General features: G+C 42.3%; 1 protein-coding gene across 1 annotated transcript in view; it reads left to right on the plus strand.

Moving 5' to 3' along the window:
• Nucleotides 1-381: 381 nt before the first annotated feature.
• Nucleotides 382-13,601, plus strand: part of LOC124154251 (G-protein coupled receptor moody) — a 490,152-nt gene continuing 476,932 nt past the window's right edge. Inside the window, exon 1 of the mRNA XM_046527855.1 lies at nucleotides 382-3,346. Coding sequence (XP_046383811.1) covers nucleotides 3,050-3,346 — 297 coding nt within the window. The 5' untranslated portion in view covers nucleotides 382-3,049. The remainder of the gene's footprint in view (nucleotides 3,347-13,601) is intronic.

Below are 13,601 nucleotides of genomic sequence, written 5' to 3' on the forward strand. Positions count from 1 at the left end.
GAGTTAGGGGAAACGGAGGAGGCTCCTTATGCGCATGACAGAAGAGGAGGGGAGGTAGGGGAGGGAGATGAGTGGAAGGGAGGGGTGCGTAAGCATGAATGCGTGGGAGGGACTACGGAAGGAAGGTGTGGCGGGAATAGGACTCGAACGGGGTGTGGGTGTATGAGGGGAAGGTAATATACACACACACAATATTTTTTTTCTATGTGAGGAGAGGGTTAGACGTTAGCGGGTTGAGGGGAGGTAATGGGGTGAGGGGAGGGACCGACGCAGTCTGTGCGCTGGGGAAGACGCATGCTTTCATGCTCACGCACACCAAATGCGTTCCGAAAAGTCAAACGCACTCTCTCACACGCACACAGAGAAACCCCGCCGCCGTCGCCTTCCGACGGCTATCTCCTCTCCGCCGGCATTGCTCGCGCAACCTCCGGGCGAGTCGCACGTCGGCGTCCGCGCGCTCTCGAGTGAGAGATTCTATTTTTTCGCGGCGCGTTCGCGGAACGTTCAGTTCCTTGCCCCCTTCGACCGGCGGCGGTGGTGGACGAGCCGGCCGGTGTCGTCCTTGTCGTCCCGCAAGAGAAGAGACCCCGCGACGCGGTCGTGTGTGACTGACTGGTTCTCCGAGTCGGCCATCCGGCTTTATCCAAACCCGCGGGGTTTTGGGGACTCCCAAAATTTCTTTTTCGAGTTGGCGATGTGAAGGTCGAAGTTGACGGAGTTGGTCATGCAAGTTTTGTGCCGCCAGGGGTTCCTATACTGTGACTCTTTTTGACTTGGCCGGTTTGTACCGGCATAAAGTTGTTTACCCCGCTCTCCTCGGTGGATTTTTACATTCTGCAACTTCGAAACTGGAGGAAATAATCCCACTTCTCTGTTAGGCGCATCTCCCGCTAAGCTTTTGTTCCGTTTTTCGGCTTGCCTGCTGATGTTCAGTGAGTTATTTAAATTAGCTCATAGAAATTTCTCCTGTTAAACGGCCCGTAGTATAATAATATCACTTAATAATTTTTATGCAGACCTGTTTTATTGTTGTTTTGAAGCACCGTGTGTTCATGGAAACTACGAGAAGACCGAAATCTATTTAGTATGCAGGCCACGAAGAACCCTTGAGTCTACCGAGAATTTACCTTTTCTGGCTACTTAGTGTTTTGTTCCGTGTGCTTGGTGAGTTTTCATTAAGACTAATTGCGTTTATTTTTCCGCCCTCTAAAAAACATACTTCATCCGGTAATATTTTTCTGCCAAAACGTTCTATGCATTCAAGCCAATTCAACCACCGTTCTCATTTCTCCCCTTTCATTTAAGCCCTATTCTTCTATAATTCCTGCCCTCGCCGTGCCGGTGTGTGTTAACCGTTCCGTGTCTTGATCGCTTAGGGAGGGTGTCGTGCGGTTCAGCCACGCCTGAGATGCGAACCACAACCGGGTCCCGCCCCCTTCGCCGGCGATGAGTTTTCCCCCGCCGTCGCCGTCTCCCTCGCCGCCACCGCCAACCTCCAACAGTGGGAAAACTCTTGCAGAGCGACCTCACCGAAGGTGCCCTCGATCGTCATCGTCCACCGGCATCGGCAGGAGGAGAACTTCCACGCCGATCGCTGTTGGCAATTTCCGCCGATGAATGAAGTAGTTGAAGTTCACCGAAGCCCTCCCGAAACAACTGGTGAAGGAAAACTTGGAGAAGGTGTATGGGTTTATGGAAACACTGTTGACTTGTGTGTTTCTAGATCCTAATACCTGCCCAAAGTGGACCAAAATCTTCTATTTGTATCTGCTGCGAGGATTCTTTTAGTCATTGCAATATATTTTCGGCTTTCCCTTTGCGAGTGTATTCTTTACGTGAATCATTTCCGTCTGCATAGTGTATTTTCAAACAAGAGTTACTCGCATTCTATTTAGAAAAAATCAAACAGGAACTGTTTGAATGAGATTCTTTACATTAGTGTGACAAGTATAGGTCCCTAGTATAGCAAGTTTTAGTCTGTGAGAGGTAACTGCCAAATATACGAAAGGAAAGGTCCGTCTCAATTCCCCCATCCTCACCGACATCAGAGTGATTTTCGTTTTCTCTTCCCCACCTCCACGTAAGAATAAAAAAGAAAACCAGACAAAACTTTTTCGGATAAGGTTCGTCCCCATCCAGTGGAAAGAGCGACCTTTCACCTTTATCTGCCTCGGCGACGCGCCTCCTCCTTATCCCGACCTCGGATGACCCGGGAAGGCTAGTAGTGCCGATCCGATGGCCCAAAGAAGAAGTCCCAACCTTTTTGCCGCTCGGACGCACACAAGGGCACAAGACGAGTGCGGGACGGAGGCGCAGGAATCCACGTGATCGGCGCGACGTCTTTCACAGTCTCCGTGTTTGTCCAACGACCCGTCTGTTGATGATAATAAAGGTGCGGCTCTCTCTACGTCTAGAAGCCACAATCTCATATCGCCTCGCTTTTCCCCCCATAAGTGAGATAGGCGGAGTCTGTGGAGGTTTCGTGAGTGGAGTGAATTGCCGAAGTGTCTTGGAGTTTGTCACCGAGAATACTGAACGCTGAAACCTTCGATGCCTGTGTAAGTGATCCCGCAATCATCCATTCAAAAGACGTAGAGTTGGAGTGTGCTATAGGTATATACCACAAATATATGGACACTAAATTTTCGTCATCACTTCATTTCTAAGTGATCCCCATAATACCCTTTCAAACAACATGGCGGTATTGTTATTGTCAAAATACCTCTCAAAAACCTCGACTCTGGGTATTTATCCTTAAATGAAAAACCCTTGAATGATTTCAGGACCGTCAAGAGTGTTCTTCAACAATTTCAGGATCACGAAAGTAGCTATATCTCTTCGCTGATGAGTTCATTTCTCCCTCGTCTACGAAATGAATAGGTCCCGTTTGACCTAACTACGAAGTGAAGCGCGGGAGTAGCCAGGAAAACCTTGAGGTGGTTGGGAATATCAACCGCTCACATGCTGCGCACCCCACGAGCGAAGGTCTTTGTGGATAGAGGAAATAGTTCGTGTTCATAACCGTCGAGACCTCTCGCGTGGAAGAAGGATGGATGTCACCGGCGAAGACGCCTTGCGCCTGTTCTTCGGGGCTTCGACGCTCGCGGGCGACGAAGACGCCTCCGCGGAGGGATCCTCCCTCCTGCCGACGCCCTCCGTCTCTCCAGAGTCGCCTTCGATGTTTCCACCGTCGGCGACTTCGATTCCGGTGGACGAGTACGAGAACCTGTTCGTGGGATATCCGTCTGTCCTTCTCGACCTCGTCGTCGTGTGCTGCATACTCTTCATCCTCGTGGGCATTCCGGGAAACCTCATCACCATTGTGGCGCTGTTCCGCTGCAAAAAGGTAGGGAACAAGGTTTTATTTTTGCAGAACTCACTCGATCATCGAATCATGCTCATATTTGAATTATGTGAATATTTGAAATCATTTGAAAAGTTTTGGTGATGTTCTATACATTAGGCAATCCTCCGTGGTCACGCCTATGTATTGTATGGCCAATTTTTTCCTGAGTATCTGGTAGGTATTGAATTTTGAGGAGTCCACTTATTTTTAAGAAATCAAACGGACTTGGTTTTGTATGAGTATTTAATGCAATGCCCCTTATCATTCGTCACCTTTCTTTAGAGACTTCTCCATAGCAAAACTCTAAAAGTGTTCTCGTTACGCATTATTTTTTAAGGAACCAAAACTACTCGTTTGACCTATGTCATTCAATGCCTTTCATTTTCTCCATTAATTGGATTTATTCCATACGTGCACTATTATAATCCATTTTCGGGTGTACGTCTGCGTGCTTAATATTTGTCTCAACGTTTCATTCCACTTACTGGGAACGTCGTCAGGAGAATGAAAATATTTATTTATTTATTTATTTATTTATTTATTATTTTTATGATTTATTTTCATTCTCCTGACGACGTTCGCAGTAAGTGGAATGAAACGTTGAGACAAATATTAAGCACGCAGACGTACACCCGAAAATGGATTATAATAGTGCATCTAATCGCTGCGAAAACCTTAAAACTAAAAAACCAGAAAACTGCCGTGGACCTTTCATACCACCTATGGTGCTCGGACCGCCAATTGATAACAATATGCTTGAGGGTAACGGGGTTCTGCCTCTAAAATAGTTGTCATAGTCGGATAATGCCCGCTGCGTGGACCATTGCCTACTGGTGATACACATTCTCTCGTATCGAATTAAATCAGCTCAATGCATTCTCCTTTCGAATTTGTTCTTCCTTCCTTTGACAAGATATCCTTCCTTCCTTTGGCAAGAACGGATTCCGAATGTCATTTTTTCCACGATCAATAAGAGATTATAACGGCAGCAATAGAACTCGTAAATAGATTGCATGACTTGTAGTGTAGCCTACTAACCTATGTAAAACTTAATGCATGTTTCTGAATTTCTATTCTATATTCTATTTCTAACAGCATATAGTAGTATAGTTTGTTATTATACGGGACGTTTTTTGGACGGTGTGGTGTGCATGTGGGAGTCCAAATGCATGCTGCATGCTGGTGATTGATCACCCCCTGCCAAACACCCTAGAGGTGGCTCGCAGGGTATTATGTAGATGTAGATGTCACAGTTGAATTTTTACCGCTGCATACATTGATACACTTTTCCTAATATCTAATTAAAGTAGCTCAATGAACCATTTTATGGAATGATGTGCTATTATTAATTATGACTATTAGTTCTCGCGAATCACGCTAAGAAAGCTTTCAAATAATGGTGATTTACATAAGATAGTGAAGCGTATGAATCTGGTCCCCAGGGCTGTAAATAAAGGGCAGCTGAGGAGGCACGTTCCCCTCCCCCCATCCGAAATTAGGAATATTATGAAAAACAAGTAAATTTTCCGAATCATGCGAGAGTACATGTACCTAATTGTGCCACGAGTACTGCATTAGAGGAGTCCCTACTGAGCCTCCATCGACATGATCGCCGTGTATGTAGAAATGCAGGGTTTACGAACGTGGCAACGCACAATGCTGAAGGTAGAGAAATTCGAATTTCAAGGAGAAATAAACTAGGATTATAACTGTTAACAGATATCTACATTCGATTTATCTTCGCTCTCAATTTGCGACTCATCATCACCACAGGTCAACACGATTGGTTTGACGCAGCTCTCTACTCAATTCTCCTATCAGCTAATCTTTTCACACCGACGTATTTCTTCTCATCCTCATCTTTCTTTACCTGTTCCATATATTTTGTTCGAGGTCTACCTTTTCCGTTCTTGCCATCCACTTGTCCATCGACGATTGTCTTCATCAGGTAATCATGTCTAAAGATATGGCCTATAAGGCTGTATCGTTTTCTTATTAAGGTTTTCATGAGGCCTCTCTTCTCTCCTACTCTTCTTAGGACTTCCTCTGGTGTCGAATTAAAATAATCTCAATGAACCCTCATTTCAAATTTATTCGTAATAATTTAAACCTTAATAATTTGTGACTACCGAGCCCAAATTATGAAATAGCCTATCCGAATACGTGAAACTTTTAAAACTTATCAGCAAGGTGACACACTCATTATCATTTACCCATTGTTCTTTCCTATTTAGCCTCACTTTGAAGTGACTTCATTTCCTTTTACCATATCGTTGTCTTAACTATGGATACAATAATTTGTTAAATAAGATTAAAATATAATGATTATTCGATGCCCTGGTTTTGTGGTTAGAGATAGACGTTTTGCGTTAAAGTAAATTGTTTGACAAAAATTAGTGTACTTGGTTGCTTGGACAGAGTTCCACTTCAGTTCAACTCCCGAGTCATGGCCGAAGTAGCTTCGCTTCCGTTATTTTGTGGTTCGGAATACATTTTAATCAGCAAACCACTCATCCCTCAGGTGAATGATAAACAGAATAATCCTATGTCCTCAGAATATTTCCCTTATCATCCAGAACCCTTCTTTAGAGACTTATCCATAGCAAAACTCTAAGGTGATCTAGATAAACAGTAATTTTTATTAGGATTTAAAACTACTTGCTTGCTCTGTCTTTCCTTGTCTATATTTATTACATTCATTACCTATTATTTTATTCGTATTTGGATCACTACCGAGAATCTTTCGCACCACCTGTGGTGCTCGGACCGCCAGTTAATAACCATTAAGTATGCTCGAGACGTATCGGGTCTCTTCCTCTAAAATTGATGTCATAGTCGAATTATGCCCGCTGTGAGGCCCATTACCTGCTGTTGACACATATTCTCTGTATGTATAGTTAAAATAGCTCGATAAAATATTGTACGAAACCATGTGTTGTTAATAAATATGATTATAAGTTCGCGGGAATCTCATCAAGACAACTTTCAAATAATGGTGATTTGAATAAGATAGAGAATTGGTTAAATCTACTTCACAGGGCCATATGGAAGAGAAGGCCGAGAATGTCAACCTCCTCCCCGATATGAGGAGATTTGCGAAAAAATAGAGTTATTTTTACTGAGTTATGCAAGGACATGATAATGATGCCATCATATGCATTATGCGTGTATATAAAAGCATAATCCTCCATATAGTCCTCTGTATATGCCCCTTATCATCCGTTATCCTTCTCTAGAGCCTTTTCCATAGCAAAACTTTATGGCGATCTGTAGTATTTTTCATGGAACCATAACTACTTGCTTGTTCTATTTCATTCTATGCCATTCATTTGCTTCATTTATTGGATTTATTACCTACTTTTTTATTGAAATGCTTAACACTGTTCGTTGTATATTTATATAATCTATCGTGGGGCTTCACCATTCAATATGAGGTAAACTAACTCTACAAATTATATAATGAATCCCCCGAAATCACTAAATACATACGTCACTACTCCTGCTAGATGTGTGGAGACGTTAAATATTCTCATGACGGCAAACGCTCGATAAAAGGCTGCTAGATTTTTTTTGGAATGTTACCCAGTGTTTTACTTTGCAGTGTGAAATTCCATCAGTTATCTGCCAAAAGGGATCCGAGATTCACATGGTAGTTGAAACGAGGCTATAGCCTTCATTCTCGACGTGAAGAATGGGACTTTAACATCTTCATAAATGTCAACGTGGCATTGAACTTTTGGAACAGCTAGGAGGACCTAATCCACAAGCGTTGCTACAGCACATTTAGCGTATACATCTAGAATCTACAAACTACTCCGCAAGCCGCCTAATAAGGCGTGTGGCGGGGGGTGTTATGACACCAGTCGTTTACAAATAAAAAGTAAATGCTCAAAATAAATAACATTTATTAAAGTCTTTCATGATTCGGGAGAAAAACGCATTCCCATACCGTTCCGTTCCACAAAATATCTTTCATAATTTATCGCTTCTGTCTGGCCTGGAAGTATGGCGGGGCTCAAATATGATGTTCTCCGTGTCGTTCTTAAATATATCTATTCTCAATTGCTCAAGCAATCTAATGTACTTTATTCACATTTTCCTCAAAAGAAATCGAGAAAAATCAACCTTAGCGTGTCTCGAGTACATATGGCGCGACAGTAGCTGATATTTCGCGTTGCGTGTAAACCTGCGGATATATTTCTTTCGGAGAAACATGTGATAAAAACTTATCTTAGAAGTCTTTCTGACCCGTATCGGGTTTTCACTCGTACTCCAACACACACACACACACCCGCGTTCTCGGAACACTGATGAATCAATATGTCGCACCTGGAATTATTCTACGATTAATAGGATCTCCTTGAATATACCGTTCGCCAAATCGGTCGCGAACGGCTTTTACTATGCAGCTGCTGATATTTTTTCTCGTTCAAGTATTTGCGAGTGCTGGTTTTCGACGGATTACAATTGAAAGCGCTGATTTTGGCCGAATTTCCTTGTGAATAATTGCTTGCAGCAGATACGTGCTTCCTCCTGTATGAATGCTTTTGTAGCAATGCTACAAAAGCATACATACAGGAGTAACGGTCATTGGCAACATGGACAATTGATTAGCAATGGAGCGAAATGGATTTAATTCACCCAAAATGGAAAGAAATTGATTTTGTAATTTTCCCCTGCCATTCTGCCTACTACCCGTAATTCATGCTGATGTAAGTAATTTAATTAAGCTAATGATTTAATTATGTATTCCTCCATTTAGTCTTCCTTTCGTCATGGAAATTTTTTTGATCTAAGCTTTCTCTGTGTACAATTAATAATAGAAGTTTTTACAGGCGCATGTATCACATTTGTTTTTGTCATGCTCTGGGTACTGTTCTTGGTGAATTTACAGGATTGACCAAGAGCAAGTACGAAAAATCTCTCTCGAGTAAAAAGAAACTTGTAACTGCGTAAGGTGTGAAAGGCATTGACTCAAAAATTTTATCGGGTAGTACAATTCATATGAGTTTGTTTAAGGAAACATTTTATTTATTTAAAGTCAAAAATCCGAGAAGATTGGTCCAGCGTCAGTATCAGTGTATGGATATTAATCCATTATGTCCTATTTTAACCTTTCAATCGTTTTTACTCTATTATTTTTCCTGTAGCGTAATCGGTGCTCGGTAACTCATCCCAGCACCTTTTCCATTAATGCTTTTTTATCCAGGGTTTGCTTACTCTCTCAGTTTGCTTCGATATCATCCATTGAAGATTTTATTTTTTTTAAATTTACATTCGGTATACATCAAACTTCCACTCGTCTGTTTTTTCTCTTATTTGCCTATTTTTACTACATCCTGATGTTAAAAGAAAACATTTTTTTGCCGTTTTCTCGGTGGATATTTACAGACAGGATACGAAACCGAGTGGTAAGAATATAGTTCTATTTTAGACCTATACTCCTTAGAGATTGAAGTGAATGATTATGAGCGCGTTTTCATTTGAAGTAAAATCATGAACTTACTATTCGTTATTTTTTAATTTTTTGGTGGTAAACTGTAAAGTTTTTGGCTGGTTAGGTAAGTTTTATTGTCAGATCTTAATTCGTACCCGCCACATTTGAGCGATTTTATTTTTGCGAATACTTTACATGTGCTAATTGAGGCAATGTTGGAAATACTAGGCCAACTTTATGGTAACATGAATCGGTTGCTTCGCGATGAATGTGCTCAATAAATTGTTTCTGTTTTATTTAGGTATTTCTGCTACTGTGGTTGACTTAGATTATGTTGACAATGGCTGGCTCGGTGAGTTGGACATAGACTGATTAAGAAAGCACTTAGTTCCCTCCTTGAATTGTATATTGACAACGAAAGCCCAACGAGAACTTGAATAAGTTGCCGTGGCGATGACAACAGTTTTCCTGGCACTACTGCCTGCCAGGGGCGCAGCTAGAAATCAAGGCTTGGGAGGGTTTTCGGCGCTACTAAACCTGGGGTGTGTGGTATACCCACCAGGAAAAGCGGGAGGTGAGGGGGCCCTCCCCCAGAAATTTTTTAGGATAAATGGTTCAAAATGGTGAGTTTTATGACTATCTGAGGGATCTTTTTTTTAATCCTTACACTCTTCTATAAGTATATTAATCGAATGAAGTAAAATGGATTAAACTTTAAAGTTTCTCTAGGCTCTGGGGGGGATTATTCTCCAAAACCCCCCCTCGCTGCGCCACTGCTGCCAGCGTCTTCAGGTCGAAGAAACTGTTTTTATCGCCACAGCAGCCTACGTGGTGGTAACCGGAAATGAAGACCTTCATTACACACCGCGTAAATCTCCGTTCTCACATCAAGAACTTGAATAACCTAAAAATCCCTCATTTTTTCCTATTGAGCATCAAGTAATTGCGAAATGTTCAAAAATTACGATTTAATTTCGTCGAAGGTAAGAAGAATGACTTTTGTGAAAGCAAAATCGTGGCAGTAACGCATCATACCCGAGGTTTCCTTTGATGAATATGTTTTGCATACATTTCGTGTGACTCTGATATCAAAATACGTTGTGTAATCGGGGACGTGACGAAAGAGTAGAGTTGTGGCTTATTTCCCCTCTCCCAACTCCTCTTCCGCCTTCCCCTCCCCTCCTCTCCTAGCCCTGCCGCATAGACTATGGCGTCTATCCATCTAAAAGGACTGCGCGGTATCTCAAGGCACCTTCCCCTCCTCCCTCGATTGGTAGGTAGGGGTGCTGCTGTCATGGAGTTTCCCGCGTTTGTTGTTGTCGAACGCCCATAGGCACGTGGCGAGTGTTGAGTAAGCTGACTCATTTCCCTGCTTCACGTTAAACTCGCTAAATGGGTGTCTTCGTATCATCAGGAAATGCCATACCAACCTTTTGGGACGTAATTTTACTCGCTAATACTTCATGCGCTAATTTAATTAGGTTCGAATCCCGGGCAAGGCGAGTGATTTGTTCTCCGTGGCATTTTCGCAAAATTATGTGCATTTTGAGTGATTCTGCAAAGGTAACACCGTGGCCTTGCCCAGTATACTTAAATTAGTCAAGAGCGAACACCTATAGTGTTAAAAGCTGGGGCTTTGCTCAACGCAGTGGCGTAACTATGGGGGGGGGGGATAAGGGGATAGATCCCCCCCCCCCCAAGGCCTCATAGAAATTTAAAAATATTATCTAGTGTTGTCATGCAATAACTGCATCTGCTTAAAGTTAAGTCTTAAGTGCGAAAATGATGTAAAATGTATTTCTAGCCATATCATTTTTTTATTTTCCCGGACCGCGTTGCCTGGGGGTAAGGGATCGCCACCCCCGGCCATCCCATCCTCCCCAGAGCCTATCCCTAATTACGCTACTGGCTCAACGGCCGTGGCGCACTGCGTACGACTTGGACTGCTACTCACGTAATATGCTCAGCATTCCAAACCATCTCGTCTGGTATAGTCCACAAATTTCCACAGGGGAGAATAACGCCTCGGTTGATAACCTGGCTAAAGCACTCGACCAGAAATCGGCGGATTCGGGTTCGAATCCCCGTCGAGGCGAATCATTTGTCTGTCTGTGGAAATTTCTCGCAACTTAATACGCAGTTTTCATCAAGGTTCGTTGGCACCTTTCATTCCATGGGCAATCGAAGGCATTGGAGAATATACGACCCTTGACGAGACCGTAATTACAGCGATATATAACATTAGATTCCACGGAAGTGCGTTTCGCTTTGGATCAAGGAGATGGGATCATACTAGGCAATTGAATTATTCAGCGGGCTTTCGTGGTAATGGAGTCAGAGATGGAAGGTTTTCTCTCCCGGAACTCCCGTAAGGTTGCTCCTATTTGCATTATTTGGTAGTATCTGACTGGCTCAAGAGCCGACTTGTGGGAAATATAGTTCTAATTAAGAGCTCGATGAAAAGATGACGGTTTTAATGAATGAAAACGAAAGTGTTATCAATTAGCATGAGACATGAATATTGCGATTATTCGTGGCTTGTGAAGGTATAATTCCGTACCAAATGCAAGGATTACTTTATTCCATTATTGTTTTAAGCACAATTATCGTGCGTGTCTTCCATATTTTTAGTGTGCTTATGTCTACGAATACAGTTTCCGTATGCAAAGTAAATCAGCATAATGGCGTAGTCTACCTCCTATTGATTAAAGAGTTAGAGTTCATTGAATTTGGGAATTTAGTTCGGAAATTAAGGATAATAAATTGAATACGGGATACTTCTCGGTCGTTTATAATGAACTTTACTGCTAATAGAATTGGAATCAACTTCATTCCTCATTATTCCTCCATGAATTGAGCGTTGTTTCATTTATTTGAAGGGTTTATATGTGGCTTCTAGTACACCAGGTCATAGAATATGGCTGGGCTTTTGTATTGGTTTTCAGAAAAACCTGTATTGCAGCGTTCTTTCATTCATCTACTTTATGATGCAATTCACTCCTCAAAATAATAAATACTTGTATAAAGCACTGTACCAATAATTCTTTACAGTGAAGATTTTTCTCTCTTTTGTTCACCACGTGGCGGTTTGAAGAGCTCTTAACAGCGTTTCGATGTAGGTATCTGTTTGTTATTACAAAACTGCGCGCAGTGCCGTTGCCGTAACACACCGCGTAATGGAAGCGAAATCAATTCTCTCGTTCTCGGGAACGCTCTGTTATTTTCTTATTCAACCGATAGGAATCCGCGCCGGATGTTTGCACAGGTGGAATCGCTTGCAAGTGGGCTTCAGGCCTCTTCTTTCATCCCCGTCTTCAACTTGAGTGTGAGAATTCCTTTCGTTCCAGTCACAGCCCCATGTGGTGACCGACTCAAGCCTTCGGAAAGTACTGTACGAGGTAGAAATAGGGGAGGGGGTTGGTTTCGGACCAGCGTTCAATGGGGGGTAAGGTTCCGCTGCGACTGTACCTACGATCCATAATAAATACGTTCCGTACGACAAATAAAGGAACTCTAAAAAAAAATTCACTAACTTTTGCTTAACCTTGTGGTATTCCATTATAAGTTTTTCCTGGATATACACAATTATTTATACCACTTTTTTATATAAGAGCGCGACCCGGGTTTCAATGAATAATCATCATCAGGCGCTAATTATGATTTATGAAAACAAATCATAATTAGCGCCTGATGATGATGATTATTTATTGAAACCCGGATCGCGCTCTTATATAAAAAGTGGTATAAGTAATTGTGTACATCCAGGAAAAACTTATAAACGAAGTCTAATTTTCATGGGAATTCAATCATATGCTTTTCCGATTTTAAATTAGCAACAGTAGAAATGTTTTTATCCTATATGGTCATAGTATCTAATACAATATGTTGCACTATTTGGGGGGATCGGGTTGATGTGTTGGCTAGAGTGCTGGCTTCCCATCCTGTACACTCGGGTTCAAATCCCGGCGGTGGGAGAGAATTTTTAAGAGACTGCCCGATCCCTGCTTGAATATTGTGTGGAGGACATTTCAAGCGCAACACTCCGTCCGTCGGATGGGACGCTTAAGCCGTAGTTCCCTCGGCGCCTTTCGTTAAGAGTAGGCGAATACCGACGCTGAGTTTCTCTCCACCCTTCCTTACCTACCCTACTCTAATGGCGCAAATGACCTCAGCTAATACCATACCATCCGCGATGTGGTGGAAATTATCAGCATTAGTGAAATGAAGCATTGCAAATTTTCCAATGAATTTGTTTACTTAGTAAGCACTACGCGTTTCATTGTTACGACAGCATTCTCAAGTGCATAATGTTCAGCCAAATTTTTCCCTGCAATATTAGAGGAAAATCTTGTATGCACGTGATGCACTTGAGAATTACTTGTAATATCGAAACGCGTCTTGCTCAAATAAATTCAGCGGAAAGATTTCTATGTTTCATTTTACAATAGTGATAGTAATTCAGCTATTTAGGGGAGCGCATAGAAAGGAAAACGCATACAGCGGTAAGGACATTCGCGAAGAGAATCGCTTTAGAAAAAGATGCGCTCATGAACAGGAAGAAGCTTATGAGTGGATCTTTATGTAAGAGTATAAAGAAAAGGTGAGTGAAGAGTCTAATCTGGAGTGCAGCGTTTTACGGCGTAGATGCATGGACACTTACGATGGAGGACGAGAAAAGACTGAGAGCGTTTGAGATTTGGGTGTAGAGAAGAATGAAGCAAGTGAAGTAGAAGGAAAGGACGAGGATCGAAGAAGTTCTGGATATGGTGGGTGAGGAGAGGCAGCTTCTAGATGGAGGAGACAGCAGGTATGGATGAA

The sequence above is a fragment of the Ischnura elegans genome, chromosome 2 (assembly GCF_921293095.1).
Source record: "Ischnura elegans chromosome 2, ioIscEleg1.1, whole genome shotgun sequence".
Classification (NCBI taxonomy): domain Eukaryota; kingdom Metazoa; phylum Arthropoda; class Insecta; order Odonata; family Coenagrionidae; genus Ischnura; species Ischnura elegans.